The sequence below is a fragment of the Nymphaea colorata genome, chromosome 13, assembly GCF_008831285.2.
Source record: "Nymphaea colorata isolate Beijing-Zhang1983 chromosome 13, ASM883128v2, whole genome shotgun sequence".
NCBI lineage: Eukaryota > Viridiplantae > Streptophyta > Magnoliopsida > Nymphaeales > Nymphaeaceae > Nymphaea > Nymphaea colorata.
Window position 1 is genome coordinate 2,164,582 of NC_045150.1, and position 24,769 is coordinate 2,189,350.

Genomic DNA, 24,769 nt, shown 5'->3' on the forward strand with positions numbered 1-24,769 from the left:
AAGCCCAAAAATTTTAAAGATGAAATATAAAACCTTCTTCGATTCTCTTAGCTTTCATGTCATGTGTATTGATGTGCTTATAGATCTACATACACAACAGTGACTAAAAATATAGGCGATATTTTCAGGATTCATGTGTTCATTTGGTAAACTTATTTGCTAATAGAAAGCATAAGTTTCTATCATTTAATGGTTGCAGGAATTCCAGGCTCTGCTAGCTTCATGTGACTCCCTTTAGTGGAATAACAATAAACAAAGGTAGAGAGAGAAAAAGAGACAGAGAGATTTCTGTTGAACCATTAGTTACAAATTTTTCTTTAGGGGAGCCTAATTGTATTTTGCAGAGTCAAAAATTTTTTTAGGAAGGCCAAACACTATTTTCAAAGTGGGAACCGAATATTTAATTTAAATTTTTAGAAGGGCCATATCAAAGTTTTTCAAAATTTTAATATGGTGATTGGTAACGTGAATTACCAAACTGGAGAAAGAGACATGAAACAATACGACCAAGAGAGAGAGAGAGAGAGAGGCTGAATTTTCTCTTTTGTCACTCCTTTCGTCTCCTAATATGGAACTATTAAAAACTAAGGGAAAATTTCAAAACCCAACAAAAGGATCGGCCACAATAAAAACACACTTAAACTTTTCAAGGACAAACCTAACTCATGTTTTCTTAGTTAATTAATAAAAAAGTGTTCATAAACAATTGCTTTTAAAAGTTAAAATGTTAGCATCACAGATTTTTAAATAAAAATTTAGTATTTCAGCCTTTAAAAATAGCATGAAAAACTATTTTCCCCAATTTTTAAGGTATACAATTTCTTCAAATTTTCTTAAAAAAATATGTAAACTGAATGAAGGGTAACAGAACTGCCCACGTCCTCTCGGTGGACTAACATCAAAGCCATCTGTCGTGTTGTTCTCTATGGTAATTTTTTAAAATGAACGTCATAAAAAATCTGATTATAAAATTTTAATATATATATATATATATTTAAAATTTTTTGTATAAAATAAGTGAATAATTTAAATTTACATATAATCTTTCTAAATTGCATAGATGATCAGTTGTAGAGCTCCATCCTCACATCCAAATCATAGGCACCTGGTCTCCATTAGACTGGGTTGACCCGGCTCGACACCCAAAACACGAGCTCGAGCCCTATCCTATTAAAATAAAAAATATATATTTTAATATAAAATAATATATAAATATAGCTAATCATAATAAAATATAATAATTGTACATAAAAATCAATAAAATTAATATTAAACAAAACGTATCGAGTTGACCCGCCTTAGTCGGGGCCACTCGAGTTATCAGGCCGGCCCGGTGCTTTTTTTTAGAGACCGAGTTTGGCCTTGAGTCGAACTGGGTACCCGACTAAATGCGGAGGTTTATTCACCAAATAAAGCAAAGATAATTAAATATTCCAAATGAATCAATATTCCAAATTCAATCACAATCAACCACACACTCGAAAATAATAAGTATAGTAAGGGAAATATATAGTTCAAAGTCTCCTTGTAACCAAACTTCTGCCCACACCAACTTTCTATTCAAAGTCTATAATAGATCAAACATCAACATCATGAGAATGAGTTGCAAATTTTTTTTTTAAAAAAAGAAAATCAATTCTTTCTTCTTTTCAGCTAACAAATTTATCAGTAGGACACCTTTGTTCTTTCATTTGATTAGCAATATAACACCTAAAACTTTTACAAGCGGCAGACATGATTGGCTACAAAAAAAGATAATTTGCATATAGACAAAAAAGTTGAACTCAGGAACATCATATGACGCCAAAAGTTGAGTACCAAGAAAGTAGAGTTTGCATCTTTCAAAAATTTGATGATCGATTATACTTGTGTCTCATTTGGATCTAATTTTGAACTTTGGACCCTAGCTCAACCCAAATTTAGACATATTTTATACTTCAAATCCAAATTCAAATCTAGACCCAGAAAAAGACTCATACAGAGACCTAAAATAGATCCCTAGGTTCAAATTTGGATCCAAATCCCCAGAGCCATTTCGAAAACAGAATTCCAAATCCAGGTCTAGGCAAGATCCCAAGTCCCAACTCAAGGTCCAGAAACCAAGCCTTAGATCCAGATCTAGATCCAAATCTTAACTCTAGATAGATAATAGATCGCTAGACCTGGACCAAGATACAAAAGCGAGCTTTAGATCTAAAACTAAGCCTGATATCAAATTTCAGATCCAAAGGCAAGGTTCAGATCCAAAATCAATCTTCAAATCCAGATTCGAATCTCTGACCCCCAGATCCAAAAGCATACCCTGATCCAAGAACGACGCCAAAACTCATAATTAAACGTGAAAAACTTGCTCAAAACAAGAAAATAGAGATAGAAAATCGTCCACAGATGGAGATCAGGTTAAGAAACTAAAAATCTGGATCCAAACAAAAGTTCCAACTCAAATGTCTGAAATCGGAGTCTAGGAATCAACTCCAACACTGTTCAAGCCCTGCGTCAGCGTGCAAGTTTCCCCTTTGCTTTTCAACTCAACTTTACCTCATAAAATTTATAACCGGATCTAAAATCTATTTTTTTAGGCCTAAAACACTTATGTAATCCACAACGTGAACCTATAATTACCAAAAATGAAGCCGGACTTAATTAACAAGAAAAAGACAATTGTGCCCCCCAATATATATATATTTCTAATATAAATTTTCAAAAGATTTTAGGTGGCACCCACTTGGGAATGGCAGGGGGCAAAGGCCACCCTCGTTGGCTAAGAAATGGGCCAATAACTGGGCACCTGCCCCTTTGTGCTGAATCTCTATTTATTTCTCCCTCTTAAATGTTAAACATCTTTCTCTCTCTCTCCCTCTCTCTCTTTAATTTTTAAATTTCTCTCTTTCTTACAAGTTTTTTATTTCTATTTCTTTCTCTTTCTTAAACGACTTTCTCACATTCTTTAATTTTAAAATTTCTCACCTTCTTTCAAGTTTTTTTTATTTATTCGTATTTCTTTCTCTCTCTTAAACTTCTTTTCTCTCTCTGTCACTTTAATTTTCCCTTTTGAAAGTTCCTTTCTTTTTTTCTTGTTGACGTTCCTAGTTTGATCTTGTGTTTCTTTTACAAGGTAAATGCATTTTCAATTAAGAAGATGTCGTCATAAAAAAGGAACGGATAGAGGACTTCTTAGGTACCTTACATTACATTTATGCTACTGTTGACTCGGGACACTAGCAACTTGAGCGCAGGGGTGGAGTCAGGATTTTTTTTAGGGTCCGGCCAATATGATTTGCGGGCCGAGCAAGGGTCGGGCCAAGAGGAGCGACGAGGAGCAATCGGTCGGGCTAAACAAAAAAAAAATTGATTTTTTTCAATGTAAATTTTTTTTTTCCTGGGCTCACCCGGGCCATGGCCCGGGCGGCCCCCCCTCCCTCCGCACTTGCCTGAGCGTAACTTTCTTGGATAAAGTAGTGAAGGAGATGAGAATTGAGTTCTCAAATAACAGAGGATCACACACACACAGACACACACATATATATATATATATATATATATATATATATATATATATATATATATATATATATATATATATATATATATATATATATATATATATATATATATATATATTGGAGAGAGAGAGACGTTGTGCTTCCTGAATAGCAAACTATCAGCAGTGTTTTTCCTAGATGTTGCAAGTGATTATATATTATCGCATGCTTTTGGATATGATGGAAAGGAATGTACCATTTTTCATTCAAGTACACCAAAATCATCTCCAATCCACATTCCAAATCTTCTGGTAATTAAAGCGGAACAACACTAGCCAACTAAAAGGTTCAAGCAAAATTACAAGCACCAATTCGGAAACACTAAAACCGAAATAGTAGCAACAGTGACAAGTAACAGTATGGAATTACCAGAACTATGTATGAACTGAAATAGTAACAAAGAGCAACCGACTAATCCTAACTATTATTTACGAGCTTAGTTATTTAAAAGAAAGCGAATCTAGAATATGCACCATTGAAACTAAACTATCAACATTAGGAAATATAAAAAAATAAAACTAACAGAGAGTGTACTTGTTCCATTATTCAAACTATTTTGTTCTAATAAAGTTCATGATTTATGTATGCTTATTGTCGGTCTATCTCTAATCTCAAGCAGTTAGTAGCCCTTTAGCTGTCAACAGTATGTGAAACCAGTCATGTTATTCTGGTGATCACCCCAAATGGATCGAATGTGCTTTGGAGTTTTGTGCATACTCGCTTATAATGAAGCACCTTTGTTTCCACCTTTGTTTCCACAAAGTGAGATGCGCATATGGACGACATGCAACCACCAGTGTAGGATTTCTTGCATCGTGGCTGAACCCCATCTAATTCGGAAGCAAAGTTAACTACGATCAACATCAAAATGTAACTTCATCGACGGCTTGTTATATATTAATTACATTCTAAGCAAAATGGATGGCTCAGAGCAGAAGATTTAGCCATTCTGGCTGGTGGTTTAATGGAAGGTATTCAGTTGAGCAATCTGATTTTTTCCTAATAAGAAAAACGACGCAAAGTCGAAAACCATCAATATCTGAACCGTGAGTAAATGCGTAAAAAGACAGATGCTCCCTCTCTGTCAAATACGTTCATGCAATGGGAAAGTAACAAAGGAAGGCTACAAAGAATTTTCAAGCAGGACATATGATCGTCAAATGGACTTTTCTAATTTCAACTTATTGACCGACCAAAACTCATTTCCTGCCCCTGCACTTAAGCATGAGACATGTAGAAAACCACTCAAAAGCCTTCAACAGCAGACATGCAGGTGAAAAACTCAAAATGCAGCATCCTTCAAGACATCACCGGTTTGCATAGCACTAACGGAAGATCTACATTTGTTGCTATGGAACTCTGGAAAAACTGAACATCAAGAATACTTCAATTAGGCCTCTTTGTCAAGCAGACTGCATCATCATCATCAAATGACGGTTCAACAAGGTATACAACCAGCATAGTTAAATCTGCCACTAGAATCCCAGATGGGCACGCTGAAACCTTGTCAAAAAGAATAGTGAAACCGTAGAAGTGAATAAAATGAGTGTATCTAATAATCACATGGTGCAAGTGTCGGAAACATGCAAAGGGAGCTGCCTCGATCATCCAGGTAGTAATAGGAACCAGCAGCCTTCTGTTCCCTGTCTTTGGTAGAATCAAGCTTGTTTATGCGGGGCATATAGTTGGTCGGATCTCTTTTAAAAGTAATGTCCAAATTCTGCACAAAATCACCACGGAATGAGAAACCACTTCCTAGAGAGAACCCATGATACAAATAAACAAGGAATCAATTAGCTTACCAACAAGAAAAGATTCACTCCTGTCAAGAGGGACTGGGGAGCATTAGCAACACAATCCAAGGATGGTATCCCGTTGTAAACAATAACTCGATCAGCAAGGTATGTTGCCATTATAAAGTCATGCTCCACCACAAACGCAGTCTTCTTAGCATGAAGGGTGAATCACTTTATGACTTTAGAAGCCACTATACGCTGCTCTGAGTCAGATACGCACTTGGCTCATCAATCAGATAAGTCAGCAGGCTGTATGAAAGCATGAGTTATTCCTTGAAGCAGCAACATGCCAAATAGCATTTCAACTCAGCAATCAACAAAGATGACAAAGCAGCAAATGCCACCCTTTGAAATGGTTGGGTTGCTCGGTGCAACTCTTTCAGTTGGCTAGATTTTGACTAGCCAGTGGCTTGTCCAACCTATGGGTATTAATGTGTGAATCACTTATTTGGCTACAGTACACTTGAATTTCAGTAAAAGTGGATGATGTGAGGTGCATGACAAAAAAACAACTGAAGAAATATTCAGATGTCAGAAAAATAAAAAATTTACAGGTGAATTAATTTGGTAACAAAGGCATTCAAAGTCACATGAAAAGGAATATTGGGGCAAATGAAATTGAATGGACTTGAGTGGTATCTATTATGAGAGCTTACATTGTTCCGTAGACTTTTTTATCTTTTCTGGACTTATATATTTTTAGTATGCAATTTACAACTTTGTTGCTAGCAGAGTCACAGAAAACTTTCTCGCATTTTAAGCGGCGAGGTTTTTCTCGGGTATAATACGGTGAGCTTGAAACAAAGGGGAAAAAATATGGTTAATTTTAAGAAAAATAAGAATGAGGGAAAAATAAAATAAGTGAGAAACTAATAACTGAAGTCACAAACACAAAGAAATAAGTAGATTTGCAACAAATAAAAACTAGAAAATGGAAAAAGAGAGAAAAAATTAAAAAAAGGGAAACAAACGATTTTTTCACATTTCTTTCATTTTAATGTTTTTTTACGGCCCTCTTTTAAAGTTTTAACCGGCTGATTTATTTGTTGAGTTTTTTTGCATTCTTTTTGAAAAAAGAAAAAGTGTTTTGTGTGACTATGGCTGCTAGATATGCCTATTGAAAGTGATCTACTTTTAATTCTCCACTAAATTAGACATGCCCAAAACAAAAGTAGAAGTTGATGCCATCCCAATGTGGTGATACTGTCATAAGATGAAAACTTTGGATTGCACATATCCTGTTATGCATAACTGCTCTTTTCAATTATTCTTTCCGTAAATTATTGCTTAGCAAGTAAATATTCTCTTTGAGGATTATATCTCATTTTCCAATATGCATGTAAACATAACATCAACATTAAACCATAAGTTTCAATCTACAGAGCAACCATGAGCCACATACACACCAATGTCATATTTTGGACATCTGCCTGGGTTAACCCATGTTTTACTATTAACTGTTAACGTGCTACTCACTGTCTGTCAGCCAATTCATAATTAAAGAAACATTTGAAGCGTAAAAGCATATACCATAGTCAGCAATTGTTACAGGGCTTTTATCAGTCTTTGATTGGACATCTGACTGCAAAAGCGACTTCTGCACTTTCTGAAAAACAGGGTATAATAAAATTGTAATTAGTTACATTTGTATGTATAAGTCTCTGTGACAAAATAGTACGTTGGTCCCTACTGAAAAAGTCAAAAGCAACTAAGACGTAGTATCTTAAGAGTGATGCCTAGATTTTGAGTACAATGAAGCCATTCATTAGTGTTGTATGAAGAGAGGAAAGAACTACCAGTTGAAACCAAAATTAAATAATCAAGGACCAACAATATCACTCTAAAATGCTGCCATTAAAATAGACAAAACAGTAATTGTTAGATTTTAAATAGCTAGACAGAAGAAACATCCATTATAGTGGTGGCCCATCTTATCCACATTTCAATGAGGCAATGGCAGGGGCTTCCTGGCAATTTTCATGACAGTAACATGAGAACGGTCTTCACCTTTTAACTCATATCTCAATCATTTTATGCGTAGACCAAATTTGTCACATTTAGTACTGCATAAGGCAACTAAATGTGGCAAAATCTAGCTCCAAGTTCTAACCTCAACTTGTCCAACTAGATGCATGAAAGTTGTAACTTGACTAGTTTTAAATGCAAACTCAACGGAAAAGTAAGGAAAATAAAGAAGATAGATGCATGCCTTGTCTCCTCCAATATTTGCAATAATTTTAGCGATGTTTCATAAACTGCAATGCTATAGGGACAACTGAATCACTTCACATTAACGCCTACTTGCAGATTCATATTAAACTTTTTAAACGCAAACTTAAGGGGAAAATAAAGAAAATAAATACGATAGAGGAATGTCTTGTCTCCTTGAGTATTTGCATTATAGCGATGACAACCTTCACGGAAAACAAAGCGATCTCCAAACAAGGAAGAGGTAAGCAGAGACACTTCAAACCATCAGGATCTCGCACGAAAATGGAGCAAAAGAATGGAATCTAACTAGTAGCCACAAAATCAAACACCCCTTGGCCCTTGCCGCAGTGAAGACGTCAGTGCAATGAAGCATCATGCAGGAGAAATGCACGAGCATCTCTCTAAACATATTACATTCCCCTTCTTGTTGAACGATCGTGACACATACGCAAGAACCATGCTTCATTGCTTCCCCACCCTACCATCTAAGGATCCCAAAAGGGTCATTCAAATAAATTTCATTGACAGATCGAAAGGATGCCTCCCCTTATGGAACTAGGTTAATCCAGTGCCTAAACTGAAAGGAAAACCGGCGAAGTTTTGGCAACGGAAAACAGACGGAAGCAGGCCGCCAGTACTGGTTATAGCACAATGACATTTATGGAGAAGAAGAAACAAGAAACCCAATTTGCAGATCGAGAGAGAAAAAGTGAGACCTTGCAGAGTTGGGCAGCGAGGGAAGCGGCCTTCTTGGCGACGGAGAGCTCCTTCTCGTATGCCATGGCGAAAATGGAGGCCCTGCTCCTCGTCCGGAGCTTCTGCTTCTTGGAGAGAAAGAAGTCGAGATCAGGATTCGGGAAAGGGAGGACAGACCGGCTTAGGTGGTGATGGCGGGAAGAGAACTGGAGGCGAAAGGAGGAGGCGCTGCGGGTTGGTGGAGCGTAAGGCGGCAGAACAGCCATTCCTCCTCTACCTCCTCTGATTAATAAAGCCATTGAAGTGGAGCAGCGAGAAAAGCGAGCGTGGCGGCTGCTGACCGGCGGACGCGGTTAGGTCCTTACGGGCAAAACATGGCCGAGCCATTTCTTTCTTCTTCGTGTAGGTGCGGCACCATCATCTCCAAGGTCGGGACTCTCCAGGACCAATTAATTTGGATCAGCACAGAGCTCCTTCGTTCCTTCCTACACAAATCCATACAGTTTTTGATTCTCCGAAACGCACGAGACGGATTGAGCAAGAAACCCAAAGTATACGATTTTCACCACAAATCTGTTGGCTATATCTCGTTCCTGCGCGCTTCAAATCCATTAAATTCAATGTATATAGAAATTTCAAGTAAAGTTTGTGAAAATCATTATAGCCAAAACCTCAGCCTCGTTTACATCCTTGAGCACCTTCTTCTTGTGCTGGGTTTTTCAAATTGAGTTCAGGTTACTCATAAGCGAGCCATTCGAACATGCATTTAATTCTGCAATGGTTGAGAGTGCACTCACAATCAAATGAATATAGCACTATATCATTATGATTAAGTGCTCTCTTTTTATCATTATATAATTCTTAACATATTTGAAAAGAATAATTAATTTTTACATTTTTCTATTTATTTTTCTAAGTAAGTTTTTTTTTTTTAGTGTTTGGCCGATTCAAAATGGATTGAGTCGTCGATCCACCGAATCCGTAGCACCATCGATTCGGTCTACGAATCGAGTTAAGATATAAACATTTAGGAGATGGTTTAGATATTTTGATTCTCTCTTCTTTTGAGTTAGATAGAGCGTGGTTTTTAATGTATTTAATTTATGACTGTCAAATTAAGTCATCCGAGATGTCCATCAAACACCTTTTTTCCCTAGCATGGATCTGATTCAGTTGAGTTTGATAAAGACATCATGTAAGCTATTTGGAAAATAGTTGTCGCCAACTAATTTCCCTTCTTCCCAAAAAGGAATTTCAGAAGCCTTTATTTCTTTTTTTTTTCAAGAAAAGAAGAATAACTAAATTGTTTCCAAAGCACTCCCTCCCTGATCTCCGGCCGTCTCCCTCACTTTCTCTCTCTGATGCAGGGACTTGGGAAAATAGCTTCAACAGAAAGTAAAAATCTGATCTTGAACAAGAACGTGATGGGAAAACGACCAGAAGAATTAATACATGAAGAATTGTATAAGTGGCATCCTGCCATTATTAACTATGACAATATAACAAGGAATATTAATGGACAAAAATATCAGCCAGCCAGCCACTGTATGCTCCCCGATCCTAAAAAATCAGTCGATGAATCAAGTGTCCCATTAAGCCGCCTCATTACTCTCCCTGATCATCATCATCGATCTCCTGTGGGTCACCATGCATGACCAGTAGCAGGGGAACGACGGATGATGACGAAACAGAGCCTTCCGCTCGTGCGCTGCCTGAAGCTGAAGATCTCAATGTCGATATGTGCATGGAAGCCATTAGAGTCGGCGAGCTTGGTCCAGTCTTTCTTCAGGACGTACGACCCATTGCTCGACCAGTAGATGAGGACAAGTGCCCACGGCCGACCCGCCTCGTCGAGCGTCGGAACCAGCAGGCCGTTCCCGCCTTCCTCGCACACCATCCTTCTCTCCGCTTCCTTCAACTCCTCGAACACCAAGTCATGCACGTCTTCTCTACGGAACAGCAGACGATTGTGGTGGCTCCTGGTGTCCGTCGCCGTCAGTTTCTTCACGCAAACGGATTTTACGAGCGGCAACATGGCATGGCACCTGACCACCGCCTCCGGCCACCCAAGAACCTTGCTCCGGTGTCTCGTGCTCTTGAGGAACGGGAACAGCGAGGCCCTCTCTCTCTCTGCTTCCACCTCCTTCCCCGTCTGCTTCGAGCACCCTTGTCGTTCAGCCTCTTCGGCCAGCAAGAAGAGGCCGCCATTGTCTGCCCTGTTGCTGCAACTCCCTCCTTCTGTCTTGTTCTTCATGTTTGCTTTTCAATTGATGCCTGATCTTCTGGAGGCGACCGAAATCTAAGGTGGATACTGTGAAAGCTGAGGTTTTGGCAAGGAACGTGATCGGTCGATCGATCGATCTTGGAGGGTTTAAAAGAAGAGAGCAGAAACACATATATATTTATAGAGAGATGATCTCCGAGCAGTTAGAGGGCCTTCTATTTCCGGCGTCAACCAAAATTTTCCATTTTCTATCATCAATAGACGCTGCTTTTTATCAAACTAGGAAACTAGATTTAGAGTACGTTTTGTTTGAATTTTGAACCAAATCGCTAGGTCGGATCGTATAAAAGAAAATGGCATCCAGCTAATAATTGTATTATTCGATGGTGTAAAATTTGGTAACAAAGGCATTCAAAGTAAATGGCCTACAATAGTCAAACTTTATGACATAGACAACCAGGGTATATTGAAAATCTAAAGCACAACAAAAGCTGTTCCAATTCAACTGTACCATCAAATTGTTGGATACCTGATTAAATAAGAAAATTGCCAATTAATTGAGAAAATTAATTTCTTTGGCTTAACCGTTCGTTGCTGGGCATTGAGAAAACTTATGAGGCCGTCTATAAAAACCCAGTTTATCATTTGCTTAGGATTAATCAACATGATTAGCTAAGCTGCGCCTCCTAGAAGCAAACCTGTGAAAATCTCTTTTCTTGTTTCTTTTCTTCCCGTTTTTGGTTCTGCAGGTTTATGTTGCAGGCTAAGCTTGTGCGCAGAGATCTTGGGCCGAACCTAAAAGTTACTGCAGTGGTATCAGAGCCAAAGTTGTCGAATTCAAGTAAGCCAAGGTTGTCGAATTCAAGTAAAGAATACGTGCGCACATGCGAACATCGTCTCTCTCATCATGCTTGAAGTATGGATCTCTAAATATGAAGCATGTCTAGACTGTTTACATGAAACATATAGACAGTTTGAATTGAAGCATGCTAGACGGAATAGAAAAGCATTTTTTTTTGGATTTAATATATAATGGTGCGCTCTGTGTTCTGTATCTCTGAGGTCGAGAGAAACATAAAATGGAATTGATCTCTAGACCTCTGTCAACGATCTTGACGTCAATTTAAGAAAGGAAAACACTGAGAACAATAAAAATCTGAAAGGGCACACGCGCTAAGACAGAGAGACAGGATTACCTTCGTGTTGTAACCTGCGTTTGGAAGCCTCTGATAAATTGTTTTTTCTTCTTCTTCTGTAAACCGGACACTCTGGAACAACCGGAAACCCACGGCTGCTCTTGTTTCAGCAGACACGCAAGGACATGGACTACCCAAAACACCTTGGCCGCAACTGCTCTGTTCGGTCTTCTCTTCCAGCAGAGACCCGCAACCGCTCCGTTCGGTCTTCTCTACCAGCAGAGACCCAAAACTATAGCAGAAAGTATTTGATAGTTGCTTCAGTTGTTGGCCATCTCCCCCGTCGTTCTTTTTTGTTTTTGTTTTGTCCATCGCAGCCAGGGGAAACCCAACCGGTGCTCTTTTTTTTTTCCCGGCGACGACCCAAGCCCCTATTTAGAGGATTTGAGAGCACCTATTGTTCAGCCGTCTGTTCTTTTTTTGGGTCTAGCAGACGAAGTTTAGCAGGCGTGAGCACTCGCTTGTCTCTTGCCTCGGCCACCGTCTTCCTTCTCAGAGCTTCTCGCACCTCATTGAGAGTTTGAGCCGCTGCTCCTGTTGCTTCCGCGAGAAGGAGGACAGAACAATGAGAATCTTTGGAGTCTCCCTCGCCGGTAGCAAGGTCTTCCTCGCGCCCTAGGTAGAGACGAGCTGGTTGCAGGGCGGCCGAGAGGAGAGGGGAAGATACTAAAGGGTGTTCCGCAAGAGCGAAGAGAGAAGTTCTCGAGAGGAGAGAGAATGAAACCGAAAATAGGAGGAAAACATGTTCGGAGGGGTCTTTATATTAATAATTTTAAATTACGAAATTAGTCCACATGTTTCGTAAAGTTTTTAAAAACGCTGTCTAAATTTTCATAAAATAATGCCGCAATGTTTTTGATAAAAATGTTTTCAAAAAGAGGCTTTGGAAAGTTAATTTCGGTGAAAACGTATAATTTTATATGAAACTGCGAAGTGTTACCCTCAGAGTTATTATAAATTTCTGAAAGAGGGTTTCAAATAATTGTTTTGCAATTTCGGCTGAAAAGGAGATTTTAGGCACAATTGCATATAGGAGCCACTCAAACTTATTAAAATTTTTGAAAAAGGGTTTTGAAAATAAATTGGAAAATGAGAAGAGAAACATATGGTCTAAAATTTAATATTGAGTAAAGTGATACATTAGAATGTTATTGAGATCTTCTAATGTGTTATTCTCTTTTTTTTTTTTTTTTTCCTGTATTACTATTCTTTTCTTGTCACAAAATTAATCTAAAAATGATTTCAAGAGTAGATTACTATTCTTTTCTTGTCACGAAATTAATACTGACCAAAATCAAAAAAATGTTTAGCAGCATATATGTAGGCTTATGCTTGTATGAAGGAGTGTAAAATCAATGCAACAAATAATGGTGCTCCTATTGGCATAGATTTATGCATGCAAAATCAAGAATATTTTTTATTCTTTTTGGTGCTCTCTAAAGAGGGTCTATCTTCACTTTGGATAAACTTAGTGAATTTGAATGTGAATAGTAAATGTGCCACTTGCAAAACAAACATCGTCCTATGGCCTTGACTCGAAAAGAATTGAAATGGGGATGTGTTGATATAAAGAAAAATGAACACAATGAAATGAATTTGATAAGAAATGTCAATCTCTTTTTACTAACTAGAATTCTGGTTATGATTTGAATGTTTTTTGTCAAATCAAAGTTTATGCTATTTGTAGTAAAGCTGGTTCTTGTTCGAACAATATTGGTTATATTGTGGGTATTACTATATCCAGATCCTTGATTGGATGTGGATACCTATTTGGATTTGACTATTATCCATTTGATATTTTGAACCTTGCAGCCATATCTATTGTACGGTTGAATGTCGTTGAGGTTTGGATCCATGTATGTTGAACATGTTCATATTGGATTTTAATTTGGATCATCTTTATTTGTTTAAATACATACCAGTTCTTGTGTTGATATCATTGTGTGTGGATCCACAATGGTAAAATCTGAATCTAAATAATCATTTGGATTTTTGCTTTGGATCTGATTAAGATCCATAATTGTATTCAGTTTGAATCATGACATATTCATATATAAATTTGTTTGGATATTAACTAAAAGTCCATATTGGTTCAAATATATGTTATTATACTTGCTTTACAAATATTCATCGACATTTTGGGTCCATGTTTATATTAGACATGACCAAAACTTTGTTTAATATATCCATTTAGTTGTTGAATTTGGACCTCACACTATACGTTGCATTCTTTTGGAGCATGATTAGATTTGACTTGTTCAAGATCTATATCTTGTTTATATTAGATCTAAACATATTATGATATGTATTGATTTTTAGATCTAATGATTTTACAAGTTGTATGTTTTCAATGTGAGTAGAGACAAATTTCTTTTGCTTATTTTGAAAGAATATTCTTGAGATAAAGATTATATTACTTTGTGTTTATCCTAGTTAAAATGAATGATTATACTTTTGGAGCATGATCAGATTTGACTTGTTCAAGATCTATATCTTGTTTATATTAGATCTAAACATATTATGATATGTATTGATTTTTAGATCTAATGGGTTTACAAGTTGTATGTTTTCAATGTGAGTAGCACTTGAGTGCTGTAAGACAAATTTCTTTTGCTTATTTTGGAAGAATATTCTTGGGATAAAGATTATATTACTTTGTGTTTATCCTAGTTAAAATGAATGATTATACTTTTGGAGCATGATTAGATTTGACTTGTTCAAGATCTATATCTTGTTTATATTAGATCTAAACATATTATGATATGTATTGATTTTTAGATCTAATGGTTTTATAAGTTGTATGTTTTTAATGTGAGTAGCACTTGAGTGCTGTAAGACGAATTTCTTTTGCTTATTTTGAAAGAATATTCTTGGGATAAAGATTATATTACTTTGTGTTTATGATTATATTATTGTATATTGGTATGCTAAGAGGTGTAAATCAACACTCTTAGACATGGTGAGATCAATATAGCATTGTGCTCGGTTTCTGATAGATTTAGATCCAGATTAACTTATTTTGATCTTTGGCTCCAAATATCTGCACTTACATTGAATCCAATATATCATCACGTTTACCTTTTGCCTGCAGTTGTAAGGTAACAGTCTTAAACATGATGAAAGCCATATTAATGAAATATTTTTATTTGAAGATCTTTTGTACTATAAATTCTAGTACATGAAATTTTATTTGCCCTTATCAAAGATAACTAGCATATATGAATTCAGATCTAAATTGACTTGTTTGGATATGTGAGAAAAATATCATATCATGTTTACTATCATGTTTGTTTTTTGGATCCAATAATATTGTGATATTTATTGTCATTCTAGATTCAAATCATTTTAGAGTGCTATTGAACAATGTTTTAATGTAACACTCTTGAACTGAAACCCATATGAGTTTGAATGTCTTTATTTGAAGACTTGCTTTGTTTGCTCTTAAAGGTGATGAATTATTATGGGTACAGACTTGCATCATCTCAAGGTAAAGAAATTTTCCTTGTTTCACCTTGTTCAAGAATTGGGTTATTGTTTAGATCCAAACATGGTTATTGAAATCATGTTGTACATTACTTCATATGGATCATTTTTGTGTTAAATTTATATCAAATTGTGTTTGTGATATTTTTGGGTTTGGATCAACGCTCATATAATCTGTATCTTTATATTCATATGACATTTGAGATTGGATCTATCCACCATAGATACAGCTTTGGTTCAGATTTGAATATATATATTTGGATATACAGTTAAACATCCATGTCCTGTCCTGTTTATATTAGACCAAACATGGTTATTGAAATCATGTTGTACAATACTTCATATGGATCATTTGTGTCTTAAATCTATATCAAGTTGTGTTTATGATATTTTTGGGTTTGGATCAATGTTAATATAATCTGAATCTTTATATTCATATGACATTTGGGATTGGATCTATCCACAATAGGTACAACTTTGATTATATATATGTTTGGATATACGGTTAAACATTCATATCCTGTTTATATTAGATCCAAGCATATTATGTTATTTGTTCATTTGTGGATTGAACTATGTTAGCATGCTACTAAACAAGTTCTCGTTTGAGAATGAATTTGATTTTAATATTTTCCATGAGGTGTAAAATAATACTCATGAATATTATGAAATCCACACTAATTAGATCCATATTGAGATTTTTTGGAGATCAGAATGCATGTCAAATGCAGATCTAAAAATTAAAGAAATGTTTGCAAAAACATTTGTATTGAATACCCAAATGAAAGTAGGATATATGATGTTTTTATGCATGAAATTGAGGTGTTCGAATAATAATAACAAAGATAATAATCCATTGGGAGATCATAACGATTTACTGAAGGATCTAATTTATTTAGATGATCAGTCTGATAATGAACCGATGGGAGATCAGTTTGGTAATGAACCAACTGAGCATAAATTGTCTAAGGAACAATATGGTAGCGAACCGACTGGGTAATGAGTTCATTGATCACCTTGTGAATTGATTTATTGTCGATTAGAAAAATAACCAACCGAGTCCAAATTCTTATATTCTTCAGACATTGATAATAGTCATGAAAGTCAAGAGCTCCATGGTTATATTTGAATAATTGTTGTATGCACAAGAACCGACTATTCATTTGATGATCAAGTTTGATCGATTAAATATGCTAATAAGCGGTCAGGGAAGAACCGACTAAGAATCAGTTTGGTAATTATTCGACTTAAGCTTACTAGTGATCTCAATGATCATCTTGGAGAATACTTGAATAGAGATATTTGAATTATTGATGCATGCATTTGTTGGCAGAGCTATCTATTGACCTTGATGAGTTAAATAAAATTCTTTCTATGAGAGGGTATATTGATGAAAACTATACAAGATGAAAAGTGCTTGTATGATAGACTATGAGTTAATTGCTCATTTTGTTAAATAGTCATAATAAAGATTAGGCGTTGCTAATCAAGTTGATGACTATGTAAATATTTGATAAATGGAAGCACACTTGAATATGCATTTTGCTATGTTGGAAAGCTAACATATGTTTTGTCATATAATTATTTATTGCATGAATGCTTTGGAACTCTTGTTGTTAAAAGAGTTAAGTAATTGTGGAAAACAATAAAAATGTGGTATTCACAGTCTCATTCTCCCACAACATTACAATAATCTGGATGTCAGTGAATTCACCCTCAACAACACGAAGTTTAAAATTTTCTTCTGTTTTTGTCATGGTTGGATATTTATATCTTGCATAAGTTTGTATCTCTTTAGCACTTTCTTGTGCTGCCTCTGTAACCTGCACAATAAATATACATTCAATAGTAACCAACGATCAAACAACTAAACAATTGATAGTCAAACATTTAATTAGTTGCCTTAAAAGTAAAAGAGTCGTCATGAAACCGAAGATTTTTAGTCTGAACAAATTCTGCAAAGAATATGTTAATACCTTCTCTAATAGAGAAAGGAACGGTTACAACCCCGTAAGCGTCTGGCTTCCCATAGAAACAACAAACGAAGTCTGAAAGGTAATCTATGACACTAAGATCATGTTCAACCACAATCACATAATTGGAAGAAAAGAAAGACAAGACAAGTCATGCTCATGCTGATTTTAAAAGATCCATAACATAATGATTGAAGTTCTCCACCTGATAAATCACCAACATTCTTATCTATAACTTTATTTAACATAAGTTCGTCGCAAACCTCTACTTTCATCTGCTTTTCATTCTTTTGATCAAGCACCTGAGCCACATTTCTTTGCACTGCTTTCGGTATGTGGTCAACATACTGAGGCTTGATAATTGCCTATTCAAAATACAAAAATTTAATAATAGTAAGAGATAGCAAATTTTAAAGCTAGATGGTACTACTTACTACTTAGACATGATGAGATAGAATCAGAACTATTGTTTTTAACATTTTTGGAATCCCAACATTTTTTGGGCCAAATTTGCCCATGTAGATGACATTTGTTGGCCAATCAAATAAGAAATAATCTTCAATCATGTTGCCTTATGCAATAACTTTGTATCACAAAAATTTAGGATCTTCATCTTGTTCTATTTTTAAAACACAATAATATGCCATATGCAAATCATTCAATAGTTATTGTCTAAACATTCACTGCTTTTCAAATATAAATTTCAACACCCAGTACCTGCAAGCATTAAGTAGTCCACTACTGCACATTAGCCACAAGTTTATTGGACTTCCTCAAGAAAATATGGAAAAACCAGTCACAGCAAAAAAATGTGGACCTTTTCACTTTTCTTAAGCATTTAAGTAAAATGCTCTTAAACATAATTTTCAATTGATGTTGGTTAAATCATACCCGTGGATGGTGAAATTTCACCTTGCCAAGACATAGAAATAACGTTAATCTCTGCAATTCTCCACCAGAAAGATTAATGAGCTCTTGGTCCATTAACTTTGTATTTGGACCAGCTTGCAGAAAGTTACACTTAGTGGACAATCCATATACACATGCTAATCCAAAACAAAACAAGTAGATAAAATTTCAGTAGATTGAATCCACCACAAAACATGTACATAAGAACATTTAACCAGAACTATTATATCACATCACAAATCTTGTACCAGCATTCGGATAAATGTGGTCTTCCATGTCCCGTTCTCCCCCTACATTACAATAATCTGGGAGTCAGTAAATTCACCCTCAACAACACAAAGTTTAAAATTTCTGTGTGTTTTTCTCAAGGTTGGATATTTATATCTTGCATAAGTTTGTATCTTTTCAACACTTTCTTGTGTTGTCTCTCCAACCTATACAATAAATATACATTCAAGAGTAATCAACAATCAAATAGTTAAACAACTGACAGTCAAACATTTAATTAGTTACCTTAAAAGTAAGAGAGTAGTCACGAAACCAAAGATTTTAGTTAGAACAAATCTTCTAAGAGTATGTTAATACCTTCTCTAACAGAGAAAGGAAGTTCATAAAATGAACTCGACAATGTGAAATGTTACCTTGCCAAGACATAGAAATAACGCTAATCTCTACAATTCTCCACCAGAAAGATTAATGAGCTCTTGATCCATTAACTGTAGTATTTGGACCAGCTTGCAGAAAGTTACATTTTGTGGACAATCCATATACACATGCTAATCCAAAACAAAACAAGTAGACATAATTTCAGTAGATTGAATCAACCACAAAACATGTGCAGAAGAACATTTAATCAGAACTATTATATCACGTCACAAATTTTATACCAACATTCGGATAAATGTGGTTTTCCCAATCCCATTCTTCTCCGGCATTACAATAATTTGGGAGTCAGTAAATTCACACTCAACAACACAAAGTTTAAATTTTCATGTATTTTTCTCATGGTTGGATATTTATATCTTGCATAAGTTTGTATCTCTTCAACACTTTCATGTGTTGTCTCTACAACCTATACAATAAATATACATTCAAGAGTAATCAACAATCAAATAGTTAAACAACTGACAGTCAAACATTTAATTAGTTACCTTAAAAATAAGAGAGTAGTCACAAAACCGAAGATTTCAGTTAGAACAAATCCTATTAAGAATATGTTAATACCTTCTCTAACAGAGAAAGGAAGTGTTACAACCCTGTAAGCGTCTGGCTTCCCATAGAAATAACAAATGAAGTCCAAAAGGTAATCTAGAACGCTAAGATCATGTTCAACCACAATCACATAGCTGAAAGAAAAGAAATGTAAGACAATGTCATGCTCAGACTGATCTTAAAAAATCCATAACAGAATGCTTAAAGTACAACAAAGAAAACATGTTCAAGACATGTTTGTTAGGCTGAAGCAGTGACCAAATAATTTGTGCAACTTTTAGCCTCTGTTTCACATCAAGATAACTTGATGGATTATGAAACATATATATTTCTACACTCTGAATTGCCACAATTGCAATAGCAAACCGCTGAAGCTCTCCACCTGATAAACCACCAACATTCCTATTTATAACCTGATTTAACTCAAGTTCCTCGCAGAGCTGTGCTTTCATCTTTTTCATCCTTTTGATCAACCACCTGAGCCACATTTCCTTGCATTGCTTTTGGTATTAGTCAACATATTGAGGCTTGATAATTGCCTATTCAAAATACAAAAATTTAATAATAGCAGAGGGATAGCAAATTTTAAAGCTAGATGCTACTACTTAGACATGATGGGATAGAACCAGAACTATTGTATTCCAATCCAATAAATGCTATTCTAACATTCTTGGAATCTCAATATTTTTTAGCTTCTTGCCAATTTGCCCATGTAGATGAGATCTGTTCGCTGATCAGATACAGAACCGACCTTCAATCATGTTGCCTTATGCAATAACTTTGTCCTTTCCTTGATCGAAAAAATTTAGAATTTTCATCATGTTCTGGTTTTAGAAGACAATAATATCTCCTTATGCAAATCATTCAATAGTTATTGCCTAAACATTCACTGCTTTCCAAATACAAAATTTCAACACGCAGATCAAAGTACCTACAAGCATTAAGTGGTCCACTACTGCACATTAGCCACAAGTTTATCAGACCTTCTTTAAGAAAATATGGAAAAACTAGTCACAGCAAAAAAACGTGGACATTTTCACTTTTCTTAAGCATTCCTACAATATGCTCTTAAACATAATCTTCAATTGATGTTGGTTAAATCATACCCAGAGGATGGTGATAATGTCAGGCAATTATAATCATACTCAGTACCTTAAGATTATTTTCCAGAATACAGGTAAAATAATTATGAAGGTCTCAGCCTCTAAAATAAGTCAAAATTTCCTGCCAATTAGGTGGATTCAGTAGGAAGGAAAAAAATTCATGTTATAATGTCATCAATATTTTCAATGTGCAAAGTGTCTAAGAAAAAATTGCTGCATAATACAAAAAATTACACTAAAACGACCCAAGTTTGGCTTCAACTTTCCGCTGACTTTCCAATTCCATTTTTCTCAACCAAACCCAGAACCTGTTTAGGTCTAGGAACTTGCAACCTGCAAATTTTATGCTTCATGTTATCAAAAGCAATATAACAGAGCTATGAGCCACAAAGTAGCAGTAACATACAAACCTATGCAATTTAAAGGTGTTCGCCCCATAACAATGTGTTGTATCTTTATCTAAATCGTTTGGAAGATTGATAATTTGAATGGCCTCAAATGGACATTTCTTCATTCATGAAAAAAAAAATAATCATTCTAAGAGTTACCAAATCAAGCTATATAAGATAGAAGGTCATTCAACAAGATCAAAAAAACAAGATCACGTACCTTGACACAAATACCACATCCAATGCACAACTCCGATATGAAAGCAGTCTTTGAGGCTGGGTCTACTTAGATAAATAACTTCCCTAAAAAAAATGGTCAACGATATTCAATTACTGAAGCAGTAACCCCATTATTATAGAAGCCAAATTTCCAAACATTATGGTGGTAGAAGAGTAAGTGAAATTCCAGATACAAGAAACATTAAAATTTTAAAACCAATAAGTTCTAACAGATCAAAAAAAAAAAATGATGCTCTATTGCTTTCCACTTCACGTCGATAACTTTGTTAATTTATCACCACAAGTAACATATCAATCTTACCTGTAAGTGATCAATGAATATTGGAAATGTTAAAAAATGCAACAAATAATCACCCAACTTTGCCAATAATATTTCATTGAGTAAGAGAACATCTTTTGAAAAACAAAACAACATATTCAGACTCTAAACATATAGTGTAACAAATGATAAAAGACAAAACCATTGGGAGCATGTAAAACTACGTTGCTCCAATATAAGGTCCAAATATCATCTAACTAGGATGCATGGACATGTCACAACTTACAACATGACCAAAAATAGGTTACATAGAGGATCGACCAAAGTTACTATTTGTCAACATCAACACTGTCTAGCATAGTAACTCCTATAAGATATCATGAGTTTATCTCAAAAAAAAAAAAAGAAAGAAAGAAAGAAAAGGAAGGGTGGGGGGGGGGGGGGGGGGGGTTAGGGGAATTTCTAAAGGGAAGTATTAGAAAAGATATACATTAGATTGCGCTTAATATGGTGAGCGAATGCCTCATCCAATAAAAGATTTATAGTTTCTTGCTCTTTTAGTAATATTTCTCTCTTTTTTTTTACACATCTTTTTTCTGTACCTCTAATTTTTCTCCTAAAATTCTTGTTCATTATTATCTTTTACTATTGTTTTCATCTTTATTTCTTTCTCTTTTCTAAAACCTTCTTCTTTTTTTAACTTTTTTCTTAAAATCTTTATTTCTCTCTTTAAAATTTTCTCTTGAAATCTCTTGCCCATTAACTCTTCTACCTCTTTCTCTGATAACAACCATCTCTTCTTCAATTTTTTCTATTTTGTACTAATTTCTTTTTTCTAAATATTTTTCTACTTCTATCTTTCCTCCAAAGTTTAAAATTCCTTTTTTTTTTTTATGTACTTCAACGAGACCAAAATCCAAGTATTGTATTCAACACTGGAGCCATGCTTGGTGGTTCACAAACCAACTCTAATTCTAAAACCTTTTTCTAAAAAAGTGTCATTGTAATATGATTTTTTTTTAATGTAAAATGTCTACTGAATAAATGAAAGTTTAGATGTATGTGATGGGAAGAATGTTTTAAAATGAATGCTATGATATGAATGAATAATTTACTTTGAAGCATATGGAATCAATCACAATCATTTGTGAAATTAAGAAATGATCACAAGCACACCTTTAAAAAACTTAAGCAAGATGATGTAGAATTCTAAATAGGTAGTAACTAAATTAGAGCAATATCTTGAACCTACTTAAGATTCAAAGAGAACATTTAAAAGAAATTTTCAAAAGATCAAACTTAGTTTTCAAAATTCAGGAAAAACTTCCAACAAATTTCTCAATTTCAAAAGGATTTCCCAAATCAACATTTATTTCAAAACATTTTTACCTTTTGATAGGAGTATAGGAAACACCTACCTTTAAAAGAATTTCCTTTCCTTGTCTTACAAAGCTTTAACTTCTTTACCAAGCACCACGCCTAGGTTGAAGAAAATGTTAGAGTGAATACAAAATGCATCGAGAAAAAACATATTCATTGGTTTTTTTGTCCTAGTAAAGTTGCCGAGAATGGCTAAGCCTCATACTAATGGAAATCCCATTTTTGCTCATTTGAAAAATTATTTTATGATGCATTCCAAAAACCAAAATCAATTTTAGGATGCAAACAATACCCATGCTCAAATATGTACAATGAGAATCTTAGGAATAAAACTTTCATGCGCAACCAAAAGTCAACTCAAAGTACAAAATGTAGTATTAAAAGCAAAAGAAAAGTTAATTGTGTCTGAGAAGAAATGTGTTGGATATGATGAGCTCAAGGTAATATGTGTTAACCTACCTATGCTCAATGGTAGATATGCTAGAGGCCAAATGTGCAATGGTAGATATGCTAAAAGTTCGTATAAATGAAATAATGGTTTCGCTTGTGGCCTCATTCAATTAAGTACACACGAGTATCATCTTAATATGAAATATGGACTACACGTATTAAAAACCTTGTTAGACTTTTATGTCATGCATTGAATTTCATGTACTAGGTAACTGCCATCTTACAACAATTCATTTCTGTGTTAAATTGCAGCTTTGTTCTGTTATTGATATTGTGATCGACATTTTTGTATTCTCATTATTTGAGTCGTGCATAATAAAATATATTATAAAAATACATTTATAAGTTCTTGCTGACTGTAAAAGTTAATTAGTAAAAAGAGCCATTACTGACAAGGACATCGTCAGTATTGAGATGTTTCATCAACGCCGTTTTCCATCAGTATTGGGCTGGACATTGTTGATGGCTGTCTTATGTCAATATATCTAGCAGTTTACTGACGGATCGTATATATCTAGCAGTTTACTGACGGATCGTACTTAAGGTTGGTCAAAATTTTGCTGCACACTGACAACCATTTCTATCAGTAAAAGTTCAAATATATTTGACAGTCGTCAATAAAAACTACGATACACACTGAAGGAGGCATCCGTCAGTAAAAGTTGGCACATACTGACGGCATGGCAATACCGCTAGTGGAGCCTTCAGCTACACAATATATACTGATAGAGAACTCCATCCGTTAACAATTTCATAACGTATATTAAAGTTTGGGAAATCATCAACGTACTCAACCAGGCTGAATTCTCTTTCATAAAGTTTGGGAAATCATCAAAATATTCAACCTCGCTGGATTTTCTTTCTCTTAGAAGCATCTTTAATGCTGCCTTGGTTAATGGAATCTCAAACATTAGTCCTGACTCTTATGTAATGAATTGGTGTTGTTAATAGGTGAAAATAGTTTGCATAATATATATATATATATATATATATATATATATATAGAAGGTGTGCAGGATAATTGGGCATGCATGTTGGCATGCTCGAGTGGCACCACATCCAAGGGTGTGCTAAAGGCCAAGTGGACCGGTGGTGTCTCCCTCACTTTTTATGGCTCTCTTTCTTTCTCTCACACCAAGTAATGGGTAACGCAATTGATCGGGTTGGGTGGCATATTGTAGTCATGTCCTCAATTAGATTCATAGATGGTGCTCTTTTGATAGTATGAAAGAGTAGTGTTGACGTTGAAATTAGTGATGCCATTACGAACCCAAGTCTCTCTTTCTCTCTCTCTCTCTTTGTGTGTGTATGCTATTCTCTTCATCCTGCTTTGTTTTTCTCTGTTGCTCAGCAGTGGAAGAACAACAAAAAGAACAATAAAGAAGGGTAGAAAGGAATAGAGCTATTGTGTGTGTGTGAGAGAGAGAGAGATCTATTGCAATATTTGTTTGATCCCATAACCAGAGGCGGAGTAAGAACTTTTTTTTGTAGGGAGGAAAGAGTATTTTGTGGAGTTAGAAATTTTTAGTAAGGGGCGAAACAATTTAAATTTTTAGAAGTGTCAAATTAAAAATTTTCAAAATTTTAAGAGTAATTTTTACTCCGCCCAGCCGGTAACACGAATTACCAAACTAAAAAAAAAACATTAAACAACTCTACCCGTCTCCTAATCTGGAACTATTAAAAACTAAGCAAAATTTAAAAAA

At 35.1% G+C, this 24,769-nt stretch overlaps 1 protein-coding gene and 1 pseudogene across 3 annotated transcripts; both read right to left on the reverse strand.

The window, feature by feature from the left end:
• Positions 1-4,624: 4,624 nt before the first annotated feature.
• LOC116266996 (ABC transporter E family member 2-like) lies at positions 4,625-22,027 on the reverse strand (annotated as a pseudogene).
• On the reverse strand, positions 9,678-12,376 carry LOC116266535 (uncharacterized). 3 transcript variants are annotated; one of them, XM_031647771.2, is made up of 2 exons: positions 11,666-12,376; positions 9,678-10,544 (listed from the first exon to the last, which is right to left on the reverse strand). In XM_031647771.2, the coding sequence occupies exon 2, from the start codon at positions 10,497-10,499 to the stop codon at positions 9,888-9,890; it is 612 nt and encodes a 203-aa protein (XP_031503631.1). In that variant the 5' UTR covers positions 10,500-10,544; positions 11,666-12,376; the 3' UTR covers positions 9,678-9,887. The 3 variants fall into 3 exon arrangements, with proteins under 3 accessions (XP_031503631.1, XP_031503632.1, XP_031503630.1); XM_031647772.2 differs by having other exon boundaries at positions 9,678-10,565; XM_031647770.2 differs by having other exon boundaries at positions 9,678-11,264.
• Positions 22,028-24,769: the final 2,742 nt, after the last annotated feature.